General features: G+C 36.7%; 1 protein-coding gene across 1 annotated transcript in view; it reads right to left on the bottom strand.

Moving 5' to 3' along the window:
• TRPM3 (transient receptor potential cation channel subfamily M member 3) overlaps nt 1-17,559 on the bottom strand; it is a 430,339-nt gene that overhangs the window by 25,503 nt on the left and 387,277 nt on the right. Inside the window, exons 18-21 of the mRNA XM_068667797.1 lie at nt 11,510-11,650; nt 6,673-6,801; nt 4,080-4,495; nt 2,902-3,065 (exon numbers count right to left, since the gene is read on the bottom strand). Of these exons, the coding sequence (XP_068523898.1) occupies nt 2,902-3,065; nt 4,080-4,495; nt 6,673-6,801; nt 11,510-11,650 (850 nt within the window). The remainder of the gene's footprint in view (nt 1-2,901; nt 3,066-4,079; nt 4,496-6,672; nt 6,802-11,509; nt 11,651-17,559) is intronic.

The following is a 17,559-nucleotide window of genomic DNA, read 5'->3' as shown; positions in this document are numbered from 1 at the left end:
AGAAGAACAGCTGTGCTAAGCAGTATCAGTGGAACGCTCCAGAGAGTGGAGCAAAGGAGGAGCCTTGGGCGTCAAACAGGTACAGCACAGATATACTCAAATGTTTGAAAAATAAAAGTGACTCTTGTAAGGTCTCTGGACTGTAAGGTCTCTAAGGTCTGTAAGGTCTCTCTTTAGAACTCTTAGTTACAGGTTTGTTTATAGACTTTTATTCATAAGGCATGTTATGATAGAGGCATGTTATTTCCATGGCTGTGGAAGCAACTTCTGTCTGCTCAAACTAAAGAGCCTCAAAACTTTCTGACTCTTAACCCTATCAGTCTCCACTTTCTCTGGAACAGCTACATTCTGAGTTCACTGCAAGGCAAGTGTGCAACCAACGTGCACCTTGACTGGTGGCTCTGTAGCTCCACATGGACCTGCCACAGCTGAGGAACAGGGTGATTCATTTCAAGAGCTGGTGGAACAGGGCTACTAATTTCCAGCAGATGGATCTGCCACTGCTGTTGGGGTTTTTCAGTTAAAAGCACAAGGATGGAGACGTAAGGTCAAAGTAACACTATGAAATTACTTAACAGAGAAAAGACAGGGATACTGAAAAGCAAACAGATAGGGATATTCTCATACTCACTGAGAGAGCAACTCTAAGAGAAAGAGACCTCTAGGGAAGGGCCCTGGTAGGAGAGTCTTAACGAGACAGAATGAAGGAATTGAGGTAGGTGAAAAGAAGCATGGAAAAATAAAAACCTTAAAATAATGCAGAAAAGAAAGACAAAAAACAACAACACACACACACATATTGGAAGATGAGACATATAAATAAATGCCTTAAAGAAATAAAAAATGGACAAATAAATCATGAACATTCTTATGTTTTTTCAGGTCATTAATCTTTCAAGAAAACCTGGTTGAGGGGGAATTCCAGATGATTATATCTCAGACAGCAACCTGAAATGGGGAAGATGCATAATTACACTTAATTCTTACTGCTTTTAGAGAAATATGGAGATGAAACCTGTATCCTTCCTTCTTCTCTGATAAAACTTTGCTTTCATTTAGAAAGATGATATGATATGATATGATATGATATGATATGATATGATATGATATGATATGATATGATGTAATAAGCATAAAAACTACTTGCTGGAAATTAAAAAAAATAATCTTAAATGTTTCCAACACTTTTGATCAAGATTCACAGAGGTTTGAACTCACTTTGCAAGAAAGTACATTTTCAGTTTTATTCTCCGTTCAACCAGTGTATTAGTGTTTCCCTCATTCAACCAGATATCATTCTAAAATGTCAGTAGCTTGTCTTGAATTGAGTGAAATAGATGGGCGTGTTTCCATGGACTGCAATGAGCAGTGTATCAGGCCCCTTGGCCTGCAGGCTCAAATTACAATTGCTGTTTTAACAAGGCAGTGACTGTTTCAGTCATTCTGAAGAACCCTTTAGTCACCTATTCAAACAGCTGATAAAACAAAGATCTTTTGGTGCAGTTTTATTAAGAAGTTGGCTCCATTCCCCCTCGCCCCCTTTTTTTTTAATCAAAGAAACTAAGAAAATGTAGACATTCCCATACAGAAGGGGAACTGATATACTTCTGACTCTTCTGACATGGACAGTGATTGCATTTCATTCTGAAATAGGCAGGAAGTAAATCTACCATTGTGCAGGGATTGGAAAAGCACACTATAATAAGCACATTCTGTAACTGAAATTAGTAGATAATAATAAACTTTGCCATTCATCTTCTTCTTCCTCTCTTCATCCTTCCTTTTAAACCTCTGAATACTATTCCTGCCTTAATTTAATTTGCATATTTGTTCACAAGGGCCACTAAAACCTATTACTGCTATTCTGTTGGATGCAGTGGAGAGGCAGGTGAAGGGAAAGTTCCTTTATATTGGAAACATGAAAAGAGTCATCTGTTCCCTCCTGAGTCTAAAATTTGCTTAAACAGAAGCTCAGTATAAAAGCTCAGGCTATAGATTGCATTAAATATAGTCTGCTGAGGAACTCAATAGCTGTGATGGGCTTACTTTTTAGAAACAAGTACAAATTTATTGTCTCCACAGCACTGAATGGTACTTGCAAGATGATGAAATGAAAAAGAGACGACCAAAGAGGTAAATGTGCCTGTGATTTAAACAGAAATACACAGGGGAGGCCACTGCAGCCCAGAGCAAGCAGGTGCAACCCCAGGGAAGTCTGTGCATGTTATAAATGGGTTGGCCATTACACAGGGGAATAAGCTGGCCAGAAAACAGTTGTTAGGGGCAAATTTATGTAACTGAAACCAGCTGGGCATTGCATATGTGGGCAAAATAGATGTGCCAGAGTTGCTGAGTGCATGGAAAACTGGATGAGGTGTGAAAATCAAATAACAGGAAGGCATAAAATAAAACAACTTCCCTTCTTTAACAGATGCCCACACCTTCAGAGAAATCTGGTAGCTGAATTCAAAACTCTCTGAGTAGGTGCTAAGCCTGCAGAGGCTAGTGATTTTCATGCATTAGTTTTCCAATGAAAGTGGAGTGCAACTTAATTCATTATGCACATGTAAGAATGACAAAGGAATGTAAAATATATTATTTTGATGATTTCAACCATTTCCTTTCTATGTTGATACCAGTGGGGGAAAAAAAAAAACAAAAACCAAAAAACAAATACAAAACACTGCTTAAACTACTGGTGAAGCTGGGTTCCTATCAGTTCTCCATAACTCTGACTGCTAGAAGTTTGTTATTCATGATCAACTCGTTTAATATTGAACTGTTTTTTGGGCTGCCTTTGCTAAAATAACAGTTCTGAAACTTTTTGGCCATGATATCTGTGAAAATTAACACAGAATTGAAGGATAATTGGTTTTGGTCCTTTCTCTCATCCTGCTGTACTTTTCCAGTAATTCATAGCAAGAACTCCCGAGTGTTCCTGTAGTGGTGCACTCTGGAGCACTGCAAATCCCCACCCATAAACAACCTGTTGGCTTCCTTGAAGGAAGGAACCAAACTTCAAAATTCTGTTTGCAGCAAATAAACACTGGGCTTGTTGTGAGTAACTTAATATCAAAGAATTGTAGTCCATGCATTCATATATGTCCCTTTTTCCTACATGTATGATGGCGAGGAAGTAGGGTTGTTGGCTTTTCATTTTGTGGACAATGGTAAGGCAAACAGAACACAGGACCTATTTGAATTTATTCAATATTGTCCACATATCAATTAGATAGCAGTGATGATATTTATAATTAGGAAATTTAATATCCAGTTTGGCTTTTACTGAATACTGACCTCAAGGATTATTTCATCCTTATTTTTAAAAATAAATCTTAAGCTCTAGAATGCATGAAGCAGACATTATTTACACAACAAAAGCTGGCTAACTGTATCTAAAACATAAATATATTTGTTAGCACATGTTTAACTACATGTGCAGGTACCTGAATATCAGTGACCTGTACATGTGTTTCTGTAAACTCAACAATTTTCCTTAACTCAGATAAGCAAAATTGTGCTTTAATGTAACGCTTCTGATGATATAAATATATATATAAATACAAAAAGTTAAATGTTATACATACAACAATACGTATCACTTGATCCACTTTATATGAATTTACTATTATGTAAAATATTAATTCTTGTGCCGCACTGTATACATGTGATGCAGCCAGGGGACAGAGGCTGCAGTTAGGCACATAAATTTCTCATCTCACAGAAATATACCTGAACAAGCAAGAAAGACACGTGGCTATGGAACAAAATAGAGAAATGTCACAGTTTTAATCTGACCATTATGGTTTTGAACTTACTTACTGTGACATAATTTCTTTGGGGGTCTCAGAATCCTGAATGCTTTTTTTTTATCTCTCTCCTTTGCAACTAACTGAGAATTAATACCCTGTGTGTTTACTGCAAATGAGGTAGATGGCTTTGCTACTGAAGAGAGATCTGAGAGAAAGACAAACAATATATCATCTAACAGAATAGGCAGAGTCTAATCCCCAGTTCTGGGGGTCTGTGCAGATGATCTGATTCAATAAGGACCTGATTTTTAGCTTACATGAAAATACTAATCTGTTAAGAAAAAAAAAAACAAACACAACAAACAAACCACAAAACAAACAAAAACAAAACACAAAACAAAAAACCACTGGAGTGATTTAATTGGCCAAACCAGAGACACTGAATCAAGAACATGCTGGCAAAAGAGAACGAGTTCATCAACTTTTCTTACCATTTTTCCAATCATCATAACATATGGTCCCAAGTACTTGTTTACTCCGAAGATGTCTAGTAATCGTATATACCAGTAAATGATGTTGACACAGTATATGACCCGGCCATCACTCCGGAGTGGCAGATCTTGCAGACGGAGAACCATCCCAACAGAGAACAGCAGGATGGCTATGAGATCCGTAACATTCCAGTACTCTTGCAGCCAAACTTTTACCTTCTGTAACAGTTTCCCAGGCTCTGACATCAATATCTGAAGGACACAGGACACAGAGAGGAAAGGAGCTGAGTTGCCTTAATTTAAGGCTGAAATAAAGATAGGTGCCACACTGCCCACAACCAAAACTGATAGCTCCCTAGCATATAATACTGCATGTACTCTCTGATTTTTTTATTTTTTTTTTTTGTGAAACCTTCAAATTCTTCTAGTCTTAGCCTGCATCTATTTGCAAAATATTTTTTTAAATAAAAGGTATATAATACGTACACATATATATACTATATATATATATATTAAAAAAGGAATAAAACCTTAATTCCTCTGAAATCCCCCCCAAAATAGAAGAAATGTAGGTATGACTTTCTGTTTTTCAAATTGATTGATCCTAGTTAGAGTCTTAGAATAGAGGGAGAAACAAAGAAAGGCATTTAATCAGGAAATTCACTGTTAAAAACACTATACATTCAAAGAAAATTATTCTAAAGTATGTATCAAAATGTCAAGAAATTTGTTACTGACCATAAAGATCTGGGATTGGCATTAAAACCAGTAAAAGACTAGCTATCACTTGGACTTGTTTTTGAAAATTCAGTTCCACAGCTGACAAGATAATTCATAAAAATAATTAATCTTACCTTATGAATTTATCACCATTTTATTTGCTAGATCATTTGGGAGAGCTGATTGTTTTCCTGACTTACTGCTGAAACTATTCCTCAAGTGATTTCTATGAATAATTCCTAGCTTTTAGTTAGTTAACAAGCTGTTTGTTTTAATTTTCTATATTTAGCCTGAGAACATTTGAGCAGACTCATACAGTTCCTTAAAGAGAGGAATGCCGTTCTTATAATTTTCTTATAATTCATTTTCAGAATGAATTTTAGGCTCATCTTCCTTGAACAATCTCCAACATCTGCTTAGAAATTCATTCCCACAAATGCTCTTGATAAACTTTTGTGGAAAGGACAATTTAGGGTGAATGATTAGATATAAATGGCACGCTCCATTCCTGCCAGCAGTCTCCCACCTACTGAGCCAGCGGTGCTTTGTCTCCATCAGTGCTGCAGAGCCCCCGTGTGGCTTGCTGCCTCTATTTCCCTTTTTCTTTTGGTTAGCGAAGGACACTTGCTCAATTAACGTCTTTTCCTCTGCTCTTTTTATTTATAATGTAGTTTGCCGTGCAGTGTTTGAAACCTATATTTGGAGTCTAAGTGGCTGTTGCAAGACCATTTTCTGCTAGTCCTCAAAAACATTTGCTGCAGAATATACAGACGTAAATGGCAACAAATTCAGCCCAGGGGTACAAATGTGCTGTTTCAGCTGAGGTCAATGGGACTTGCACCTACACTCATCAGGGATGAATTTGGCCTCTGGTGGCATTGTGGAATAAATGAGCATTTGGCCAAGTGAAAATGGCACAGAAGAGGCTGCGGCTGGGAGAGACCATGAGGGGCAGGGGATGGCAGAACAACATCACTCTGCCTATAGACTGAGCACTACCTTAAATAATTTCTTAGCTCTATGTGTCTGCTCTAGCATTTTTAGGGAGACACATGCTATTGCTGGACATAATTACGAAGAAATTTCAAGATTAAAAAGGGGAGAATCTATCCAAAATATACTGTAACACTCATCATGGATCTAATTTTTCCCCCAGTTATGTCTGTTTTTATTCAATGCTTTCACATGAGATACTTGGACAGACAGAACAATTGTAAATTTTGAATGAACTCTACTTTTGGTGAGGATTCAGGCATAGACTTTTTGGTTATCATTCTATTGTCATGCCTCTGTCCATTCCATTATACTCTTATCTCCCTTCTCTATTCCTCAAACATACTTCAAAGCCTAGGCAACATTTCAAGGATGATGGCCAAGCTTTAAGGTATATCAGAATCCTACCCCATACTTGTGAATGGCATTTGACATGCATCATGCAGAAATCTGAACAGAGAAATTCCATGCAAGTAAGGTCATTATACAAAGAAAGAAAGAGATTCTTGGTTTAAAAATGGAGGAAGATAGAATTGTTAATGCTGTCTTTTTAACAATCCACCTGCTTTTCTGAAAAAAAAATGAGAAATTTTATGTTAAACCCATTCATCAGAAAATATCCTGAGAAAAATAATAAAAAACAAATATTAAAATGCATAAAGACACACCACACATTGTATTTTTCATTCTGTCTTTTGTGGTTGGGTTGACTTTACCTCTCTCATCTTCTCTATTCCCAGAGTGAAAATGTATGAGATGACAATCCATTCCTGTGTAGATGGCCAGCGATCCATCTTCACTAACACTATATAATTGAACAGCATCAAGTAGCCTATATATGCCAGCTGTAAAGAAACAAAATTAAATTAATATTAGTAGTCACTACATTTACACATCTGAGCCAGTTTCTCAGGTGTGATTTGATGTTCCTAATTCCAGTGTAACTAAACAGACAAAAGAAAGATCAGAGAGTACTCTGGGTTTTAAGCTCACGTTAACATACTAAACTCAGATTAAGCTCATACTAACATATACAATATAGAATCTACAAAATACATGTACATATATCCTCTCCTCTAGCTACAGCTGCCTCTCCAACAAAACTATATTAATACAGTCCCTTCAGATTTTCCCACAGTGGTGGGGACTACCATTTCACATATCGCAATGCCGGCTACCAGACACTGATTTACTAAGTTAACTTCTGTGAATACTTCTCCCCCATCCACTTCTAATAACAATTACTTGTCCAGCATCCCTGCTCTTTGCTTCCTCTCCTTGTTCACCCAACTTGGGGTCACTGACAATTCATGTCCTTTTTGCACAATCCTTGCTTGGTATCCAAAAGGTTCTAAGGATCATTAGACATGTCCCTAGTCAATGAAGTACTGCTTTAACTTCCACCATCATTCCTCCCCCCAATACTGCTACTCCTACTTACTTTGCTGCAGCAAGTAGCCATGCAAAGTCATACATTCATTTGCCTTGTATTTTCTGCAATTTTTTGTTTTGTTTCATTTTCTTTCTTCCCTTCTCTAATACATCTACTTTCTGGCCTAATTTTTGATACAAAGGAAAGTATGGTTGAAGTTTTTGGTTTCTTTTTCTTTTCTTTTGTCTATGTTGAATATAATTGGTCAGTCAAAGAAATACAAGTGAGCAAATAGTATCAAGTTCATGAAACTCAGAGAAGCCTAACTGTTACTGTGGAGTGTGGGCTGTGGCAAAAGTGAGCAGTTGGGGCTGGGCTCTGTGTTGACCAGCATCCCTCTTCAGATCTACTTTGCTTTTCAAATAGAAGCCTTACAAGAACCTTCACCTGAAGCCAAATTTAAATCAGAGAAAAGATGATTCAGTTCTGTGCATGAACATTTTAATAATTGTTCCAGAATGCTTAGTACATACATTTGTATTACAATACAGTTCTTTTGCAGTTCCATAATATCCACAACTATTTTGTACTCAGTATCAGACTTCAGATGAAACAACCACAGAGGGTCTTAGTACTTTGGGATGGGATTATTTCAAGTGTTCAGCACCTCACAAAACATGATTTATAGTCTTGCTGTATTTGTTACAGAAAATTGCTTCTGCTCCGTGTAAAAGGCACAGGATTCTTGTTTCCCTTTCAGTTGCTGGTTTTAAGGATACTTGAGAATTCCTTACATTGTCCTTAAATATCTGCACAGATAGAACAACCAGTTGAATCACAGCTTATCATATGCTTAAAACAGAGGAGAAAATGATTTCACGGGTCTTTCAGTTTGTGAGTAAAAATGAATTGCAGACTTCAGGTCTGGAGATATCTTGGTTTTACCTCACCACTCTGGAGGGAAACTGAGAGCAAGATCGATTTAAGTCAGCATCTAGAGTATTGGCTGAGTTAGCCGAAAAACTATTTGGGCAGGCAGAACTACAAGATTTTCAGTGTAACTAGGGGCTTTTGATTTTAATTGTTTTTCTTTCCTTTCTTGTTGTTGTTGTTGTTGTAATCACTATTGTTGGTTTTTGTCAATCAAAAATTACTGAAAGTTACTGGAATTTTTTTTGCGTGGCAAAATTTGGTTTAATCTTGATTTAATGATGAAATTATGCTGACATCATACCTTTTTAACCCAAGAAGCCATCCCTTCAGACCACGGGTGACTTCCTCCATCTCCCTCTCTAGGAGGGATGGTCCTTACAGGAACATGTTCTAGTCCCACACTACTGTCAAATTTTAGTAGGGATGCAAATACTGGTAGTCAAGATTTTTTGAAAGTGCTATTACACAAGTAACTAAACCTTCTTTATTTTGCTTTTACAAAGAGCTAGTGTCTGCCATTTTTACCCCTGAGTCTAGTATCTGAAGACACTAAGCAGAGGAGTAGCTGCTAGGAATTTTCTAGGATGGGTTCCTCCCTGCCCTCCTGTGGATGTTGTCCTATTTTGTGTATACTTCAATATGCACCACTGTAAGGGACAAACCTGGAAACTGCAACCAGCAAGAGAGTGCTTCAAAAATGAAAGTACCCTCCTCTTTTCTCACAGATTGCAATAATTAAATGATCATAAAGTGACTTGCTTACAAAATTAAAAACTTAGGACGAAGCTGTTCTGATGCCTGGAACATGACTCTTTTTGGGGATTCAATTCCCTTTGTAACTCTTTCTTCTTACAGGAGGTAGAAATGGGGCTTCTCGCATCATGACAGCATCTCAATGTAAAACTCGTACTTCAATGGGGAAGGCTGTCCTCTTCTTATTGGACAATCTCTGGGCTGAAACCTTTGAATCATGATTTTCAGTGCAACAGCCACAAAAATAGAACAGAGTAGTTGACTTTTGAAACTACTGCATGCCCAGAGAGAAAGGCAAAATTCCTTTTTGGTTGAGAAAATGCTGTTTATTTTAGCTCATCTGCTGAGCCAAAATATTTCTTACACAGAAATTTCCACATCTAAAGCACTCTTGTTTATTTTAAAAATGAAGGTGGATAAAGACAGGTCGATGTAGAATAATCAAATGATTTTAAATGGCATGCAGAAGCCACATTTCTTACATTTTGGAGTGTGGTATGTAAAATTTTGAAGATTGCTTTTGAAATCTATGATTAGTGTTTCTGCCTGTGCATTTGTCGTGTGATAGGCTGCAAAATTTTAATGCTCATATGAAACATTTTTTTTTTTCTGTCCTGGAATTCCTGAACATACCCACTGGTCAAGCATTGCAATTGGAATGCACCTTAATTTGCTCTTGAAACTTGGTACAGGCAAGATCCGACTTTAATAAGTGACCTTAAGTGAGACCTGCCTCAGGACTGTAGAAACAAGTCTAAAAGGCAATATAATATTGATCTTTCTCCCATTTCAAAATTGAGTTAACAGGGAAAGCCAGTATGTTTGTTTCTGTTTACAGTGAAAAGACTTTTTTGGTTATACATAACATATATAGCAATTGATAATGGGACCAAGTTGCTGCTGAGGAGTTTCTAGACTCATCATGTTGATTAACCTCTAATGGCCACAGTTCAGAAAGCAGTAACTTCAAGTTGCCAAACTGGAGCTATTTGCTAGCATAAGCAGTCCACTACAGTTTGGTTTCTATAAATGTGAGTTGTTTCTGCTGTCTGTAGACATATTGTCTGGATCTCAGTAAGGCAATTTTTTCTTTTAAGAAGTCATCTACAGAAGGAAGCAAACAAATGCATTCATTGTTATTTGCTGTGATTTCAGCAGAATGATGGAAAATTTAACTGGGATGGACAAGAAGTCAGCTGAACAACTCCATAGTGACAAGGCATAATTAATTGCAATATGCCATATTGGACACATGTTTTGACAAGATAAACTTAGAAATCCCCAACAATGTAAAATCTACTGTCTCCTTACATGATTTATAGCAATACTTCTCAGAACATGTAGAAGCTGTTTCCTAATATCTTACCAAGAATTGCCTTGATGCAATCCTATTCAGAAAGGATTTGGACAGTATAAGGATTTGGACAGTATCCTTGTATTCTTCAGATTTTGTTCCTTTTTACAGAAACTTACACATATTTGAAGACTATTGCATTCCTTCTGCAGGACTTTTTTTTTTTTTTTTTTTGGCCTTCAAACCAGTACACATTTTTCACATTATGCAGAAACTGAAGTGGTTTACAATATTCCAGTGAAGCTGATTGAAAGGACTAATTTCCACATTCATTTTAATTTTGATGTCATCCTTCTACATTCCAGAGCCATTTACAAAACTTCATCATCCAAGCTTTGAATGAAAATATCAGATGGTACCTGATGTAGGAGGGACCCTAAAAGAATCCTTTCCAATCCCTGATTCCAGCTGGGTAGAGAATAATTAACATCAACTCTTGAGGATCAATCACCAAAAACCTTTTTATCTATGTTATAACTTTAATATAGCAATTACTAAAGTATCTGTGAGAATACCTAGTAAAATTTTTGACTTGCTATAGTCAAAATATATGACCTCAGCTGTTTTCTGTCCCATCTCCAAGGTTTGTTTCTTTATAACATAGGGATATTAGCTTGGTTTGACTTAGTTTGTCGCTGAAAAATGTATGTCGGTTACTATTCATATTTTTGTTATCTTGTGGCTACTTACGCAAACACTTTCTTTGAGAGACACTTTGCAGACTAGTAAAATCAACAAAGCAAAAATGTTCCAAGAAAAAATCTGTTCTGTCTGTTTCATATTTTCATCAGTTATTATCTGATTTGAGATGATGATTAAAACCAGCTTTGTATTGGGCTTACTATTGGAAACACTCCTATTGGGAATTCCTTGGGAGCACTGATTGTAGCAAGCTACTACTTATTGTACTTGACAAAAAGTTTGCATGTAGTGTTTAACCATTAACTTCCTAAATAAAGTGTGCTCAATTTAAAACACTTTGAAAGGTTTGCAAGTGCTATCTGACTTCTTCACAACATGTTATTAAACTATATAAGCCCTCCAATGCACACAGACACAGACCTTCAAAGAAGAACACAATATGACTTTAACCCAATTCCGGTATTTGTCCAAATCAGTAGTAACAAGAAAGATATCTTACTGTGTAAAACCAAAATTTAACAATAGGAGCATTGTAGAATTCATAAATCTTTCTTCCAACAGGAATCAGTCTGTGTCTGCTCTGAACTTCCTCTTCCTCTTTCTTTCTTGAGGATTCTCCATTCCCTCGACCCAGCATTGCCTACAAGAAAGGACACTTTTATGTTCCTTTTTTTCTGAAGAGCAAATTACGTTTTTTTTTTTTTTTATTATTATTTATTTATTTATTTTTAAATTTCAAATGGAAATTATTCCAAACTTATCTGATTTCTTATCTTTAGACAAAAACAAGTGACCACAGCCATGTGCAAAATATTTCATTCTCAGATTATCTTTTATAGAGGGAAGATGCACTTTAGTTCCTTCTAAATTGACAAAGTAATGCTTTGGCAGAAGGCATCAACACTAGTGTGAAATCCTTGAAAGGTGAACAAAAAATGAGATGTGAACATTTCTCCTTTTGGCTGTATAGACAGCAAGAGTTTTTACCTGACAACAGTTTCTTAGTATGCACTTCACAATAAACTAATACATTCAGAAAACAGATAAGTTTTGTTTTTAAACAATCAGAAGATCATAAAGCTGATACTGACAGTGAACAACAGGAGGAAAGATGAGTTGGCAGCTGCTGGACTGGGAGCAATGAAACTAGTGACAGTTGATTCTGTTGATCACATTCTGTTGATCACAGGATGCATCATAGACCATGATACCACATGGATGTAGAGGACCAAGGATGCAGAGTTCACTGCAACATTAAGGCCTTAGATCACAAGATCCTTCTACATGACCACAGCTTCTTCTATAATGAAGTTCCAGAGTGCTCATGCACTACCTCTGGTACACACAAACTGTAACTTTTGTACTACAGACTCGCTGAAAATCTACTGTGAGCTACAGAAACATATACTTAAGAAGTCTTCAGTTATGAGTACAAAGCTATCATGCAAAAGATGCTAATATTATGTTTACTCTTAGCTTCATACTCAGCTTCAGAGAGAAGTGGAAGGAGTAACTGAACAACACACTCCTGAAGTTAGTGCTAAAAGAAGTTACCACTTTGTATTTAGGGTACAGACTGATCTATTAAATGTTCTTTTGAAAAAAAATAAATATTTATTTATATATAGTAATAGTGGATTTTAGTTCCCTGTGTACAGAGAAAGTTCTTACTACTTAGTTTCTTAGTTTGTGGCAACAGCTATAGACTACAACGTACTTCTGCACATGAAAGCAACTGCAAGAATCAAGATACAAGAGTCTTAAGTAATTATGGAGGGATTGCACAATGACGGTCTTATTGAAATACTTTTACAATATTTGTACAAGTAGATCAAAATATTTTAGTACTTTTATGTTAACTGAAGTAAACTTTCAACATCCCTGAAGATAAATTCTTTACTATGTGGGTTTTGAGGCACTGGAACAGGTTGAAAAGAGATGCTGTGGATGGACCATTCCTGAAGGTGTTCAAGGCTGGGTTGGATGGGACCCTGAGCAACCTGACGTAGTAGGTGGCATCCCTGCCTGTGACAGAGGGGTTGCATCTGGATTGTACTTATGGTTCTTTCCAACAGAAACCATTCTGTGGTTCTATGATCCATAACTTAAAAATATGGGAAACTAAATCACTAAAGAGAACAATGATATGGCAAAAATAGTCTTGAAATTAAGACGTGTTTTTTTTTTTTTTTTTTAACTGTCTCTGTGGTCTCTTAATTCATGAGGATATTCAACACATACTTAACTAGTGAACTTCACTACTCACATATTTGATTGTAAGAATCACATACGGTTCTCATACAGGTCTTTGGTCTAAAAAAAATAATTAAGGCAATGACCACTTTTTTTTTCTTTCTTTTTTTTTTTCCTTTCAGTCAGAGTAGACATTTGTAACATTATTAGGACCATGTATAATCCTAGATGCCTGCTCTCTAATATTTCCATTTCATTTAATTATGCAGTTAGTTTTTTTCTCTGGTTTATTGCTTTCCATGTGATCTCTTTTAAGCCTGAATATGACTGTGCATGGATGTTGCCTTTGACACTTCTAATAACATTGAACAAAGATTCAAGACACAGGTATACCATACTAAAACTAGCCTGCTGATAATGTCTTGAAACTGTAGCATTTTTTTAAGTTACCTTTTTCCATTACCTTTTTATGCCTGCTGATCTCTGTTTATTCCCACAAATACATATAAAAAATGTATATTAAAAAAATTAAGACACCCCCTGCTGATTTTCACACAGCCCATAAAAACCCTTTAAAATCCAGAAGGAACTTCATAAAAAAAGAAAAAGCTGAAGTAGCTGTGTCCTGGTTTCAGCCACACTTGTAAACATAGAAGTATATTTCTTATTAGATGAGCAGGTAATCTACAAGAATGGGAGACTTATTGCATATACCTGTGGTAATAGAGGCTATACAACCTTCACAGAACCCTGAGTATCATTACCTGAAATCTACAAAACCAAACTGATTCCCCAGTCTTTAAAAATAATTTATTATGCTTTGAAAATATTCTAGCCTAGGAAGGTAATTTCTTTGTTTCTCTCTACCTCCTGACACTGTTTAGGGAAAAATGCCATCTGGTGCTTCAGATTTTTCTGCAGCTTTTCCCAAGGCTTTGTGTCTGCTGTCCTCTGGTGCCCAAGAACTTTGCAGGAGAGTGAAAATAAAAGCTGGCAGCTTTAACAAATGAGTAGTCCTGTGCTTTTGTGAAGGGGATTATTTTGCAGTCTAAATCCTTCAAAATATTATAAAAGTAGTATTTCTGAGATATCCTTCACCCTCATTGAAATCAGTGAGTTTTGTGTGTCTTAAGGATAAAGCTCCTTCAGAGTGAAGCTGTATGCTCATGGATGCTGATTTCTTGTTTCTTATTGCTTTTTTGTTCATAAATGATGCTCTAATTTTATCTTGTTATATTTTTGAATTAACTGCATACTGTACAATACTATCCTCTCCCCTCCCCCATGCTACAGATGGGGAATTGCTCTGAGATGGCTGGGGATTAGATTTGTCCTAGTGTCCCTGACTGTTAATTATATCATGGTATTAACAATTTGAAAAGCCTCCCCATTAGAAACATACAGAAATAACCTAAGTCACTGTGTTAACTGAATAGCTGCAATGCCAAATATGAAAAAATGTGTTTCCAGTTGGAGGGGGAAGCGAGAAGGTGGGAATAACTCAAGACACTGCTCTGTGTAGGCGGCATCTCTTTCTCTAATACACAATTCTGTCCATGATTCACTATGAGTCATGCAAGGTAAGCCTGACAGCAGTGCAACAGTAAATTACTGTACAACTGCATCATTGTGGCCTGAGGGGGTTGATGTGTGCGTACTTTTTACATGGAGATTTTCTGTCTCCCCCCCTCCCAATTTTATTTTGTTTACTTGAGGACTGGTCATTGACACAAAACCAGGACAGTTTTGGGCTCTGTATTTTTTTTGTTAAGATATGTTAATGATCGAATGATATTTTATCTGTTTTTATAATTAAATAGCAAGAGTTTTAGTCCTGTTAGCATGATCAAAGCTCTTCACAGTTTATCGTTAGTGAAATGTACATGCTACACATAGACATACCCTGTACTCACAATGAACTAGTGTGGAAATAGTACATAGATGGGTGGACATACATGCCATACCTCGCCCTGTACATCCCCTTGTATCCTGCAGTGTGCACAGAAATGCTGCCTCCGTGCTAATTGTTCCAGGGCTACTGCTCTCTGCATTGAGCTGCTGGCAGGAAAAATGCCTTTGTGTTCTAGGTGTAAAAAATTGGATTTTGTACATGCTCATTGGTTCTTTAAGGTGAACAGAGAGCAGATATAAATCATTAGGAGCTCAGCTCTCCCAGCTGCTGAGCACTGTGAGACATGGAGAGCGCTGGAGCATGACAGTGATACATGAAGTTTCTGAAACACTCAGAGAAATGGAGGGAAATCCCTTATTAGGGAGAGGTCCAGCACTGGTGCTTCTGCCTTGTGAGCCCCAGCAGAATTTCCCACTTTTGTTTTCCAGATGGGTTACAGCGGTGCCTCACTCCTGGCATGTGAGATGCTGCAAGCACTGTGGTTACTGGCATGGGTGAGATGGCACTGCTCTTCAACCTTTTCTAGGTTAAAAACTGCATTTTTACTGATTTGGTTAGTTCTTGCCATGGAAAAAAAAAGCTAAGCATACGTACTATGGGTAAGATACAGGTCTGCCCAGAGGCCTTGTTGCTGGTGAACAATCCTAACTCAGACTTTTGCCCATGGAAGTTCAAATTTCCTATATAGTATGGAAAATTATAAAAATGCAGCAACAAACAAACAAACAATCTTCTAAAGGACTTTAATGAGTTGTTCTGTATCGTGAAATAACACCATTTACTGGGAAACTAGTAAGTGAATAAAAAGGCACCGAAGGAAGATTAGGATGCTCCTAATTGCAGTTTCTAGAACCATTGTTAAGGTGAGGCTAGCCCACTGAGGTTTCTGACCAGCCTAAAAATTAGCACCTAAAGTAAGATTCTGACCAGGACATTGTACAAATACAAAATGTCTCTGGCCTTCAGATTTTAGTGCCTTTCTGCTCCTCTAGGTCTTAGTAAGAAGGATTAATAACTAGTGGCTCCTTCTATAAATTCTGGTAAATTGCTTGGAGCCAAGGGAATGGTGATGAGAACAATATTTGAGAGTGGTTCTGTGAGTAGCTGCTATAAGGAAAGTCTGTTGCCTAGCATCTAGGTGTTAAAGGAATGTGTGCCCAGCACTCTCAAATATGTGTTATAAAGCTAAATGCAGGTGTGAGTAACAAGTAGTTTACAGTAAATAAACACTGCATCTTTATATAGTATACCCAAATGTTCACCTACCTACCAGTTCCTTTGAGATGAGAGTAAAATAAGCACATATAAGCAGATGCACCCATGTGGGGACTTCATTGTTGCTGTTCTCTATATGATCACATTATTCTGTGCAAGTGAGATGTAATATACTGCAAAAATCACATCAACCTGATCCACACTAGAAAAATGCAGTCCAGACTAAGGAATTGACTCTTGTTCTATCATTAGTCTGGGCTAAACTTCACAAGAAAAAGATTTCATAAGAAATCAGTTCACAGATCTTGATTATATGTGTTCCCTTTATCTTAGTAATACCTTTATAAAAATTTGTGTGGTCATAAGATTACAGGAATACACATATTTCAGTAATATTCTGTGTGAAGGATTATGAATAAAACTAAGCAGACTATTTGGATTACAGATTACTTGCTAGAAATGGATTTTTGAGGTGACAAAAAGTGTTAGTGTTCTTAGTTTGACAATGTTATTTGTTTAAACTTGAAGCTGAACAAAGCTTGGAAGGCCAAACCATGGAAAATTTTGGATTTTCAATAATCCTGTGTCAAATAAACAGATTTTAAAAAAATGCACTAACCCCTTAAAGAATCTATTTGTTAGTCATGAAAATGAAAAAAAAAAGGGGGGGTGGGGAGGGGAATGCACATTTCACTTTGAATATAAATAATATTAGTCAAGATTAAAGTTAATCACTGCACCAAAATATCAGTTATTAAAACAGATTATATTACAAATGCTTTGTAGCAGGTGTTATGAATAATCACAAAGTATGTTTAGGATCAATGGCTGATCTATTGAACCAGAGTTCAGCAACTGATTAAACATTTGTGATACCAAATCATAACCATTTATTAACCTTAATGAACTATGAATAAAGTATCCTGAGTATAATTGTAGCTAAAAGTTAAAGTTCTCAAAGGCGCTTCCCAAAATACCTGTTAGATATCCTCTCATTAGTGGAGAAGAGGCCAGATCTAACATGTCAAGCAATTTGACTTAGGTCAGAACAACCCAAAATTCAATCTGAAATCCTTTCTTATATCTAAAACATGTCAGTAGCAAAACTCTCCCTGACACAGTGCCTGAAAAGGACTAGGTATAACTACCTATGGTGTACAACCACAGAAATATATGCAAAGTTCTCTGCTAGCAAGTAACTTCTCCTTACAACCAAAGGGCACAGCTGG

Source organism: Anas acuta, chromosome Z (genome assembly GCF_963932015.1).
Source record: "Anas acuta chromosome Z, bAnaAcu1.1, whole genome shotgun sequence".
NCBI lineage: Eukaryota > Metazoa > Chordata > Aves > Anseriformes > Anatidae > Anas > Anas acuta.
The sequence above is the reverse complement of the archived record's forward strand: the minus strand, read 5'-3'. Positions and strand labels throughout refer to the sequence as shown.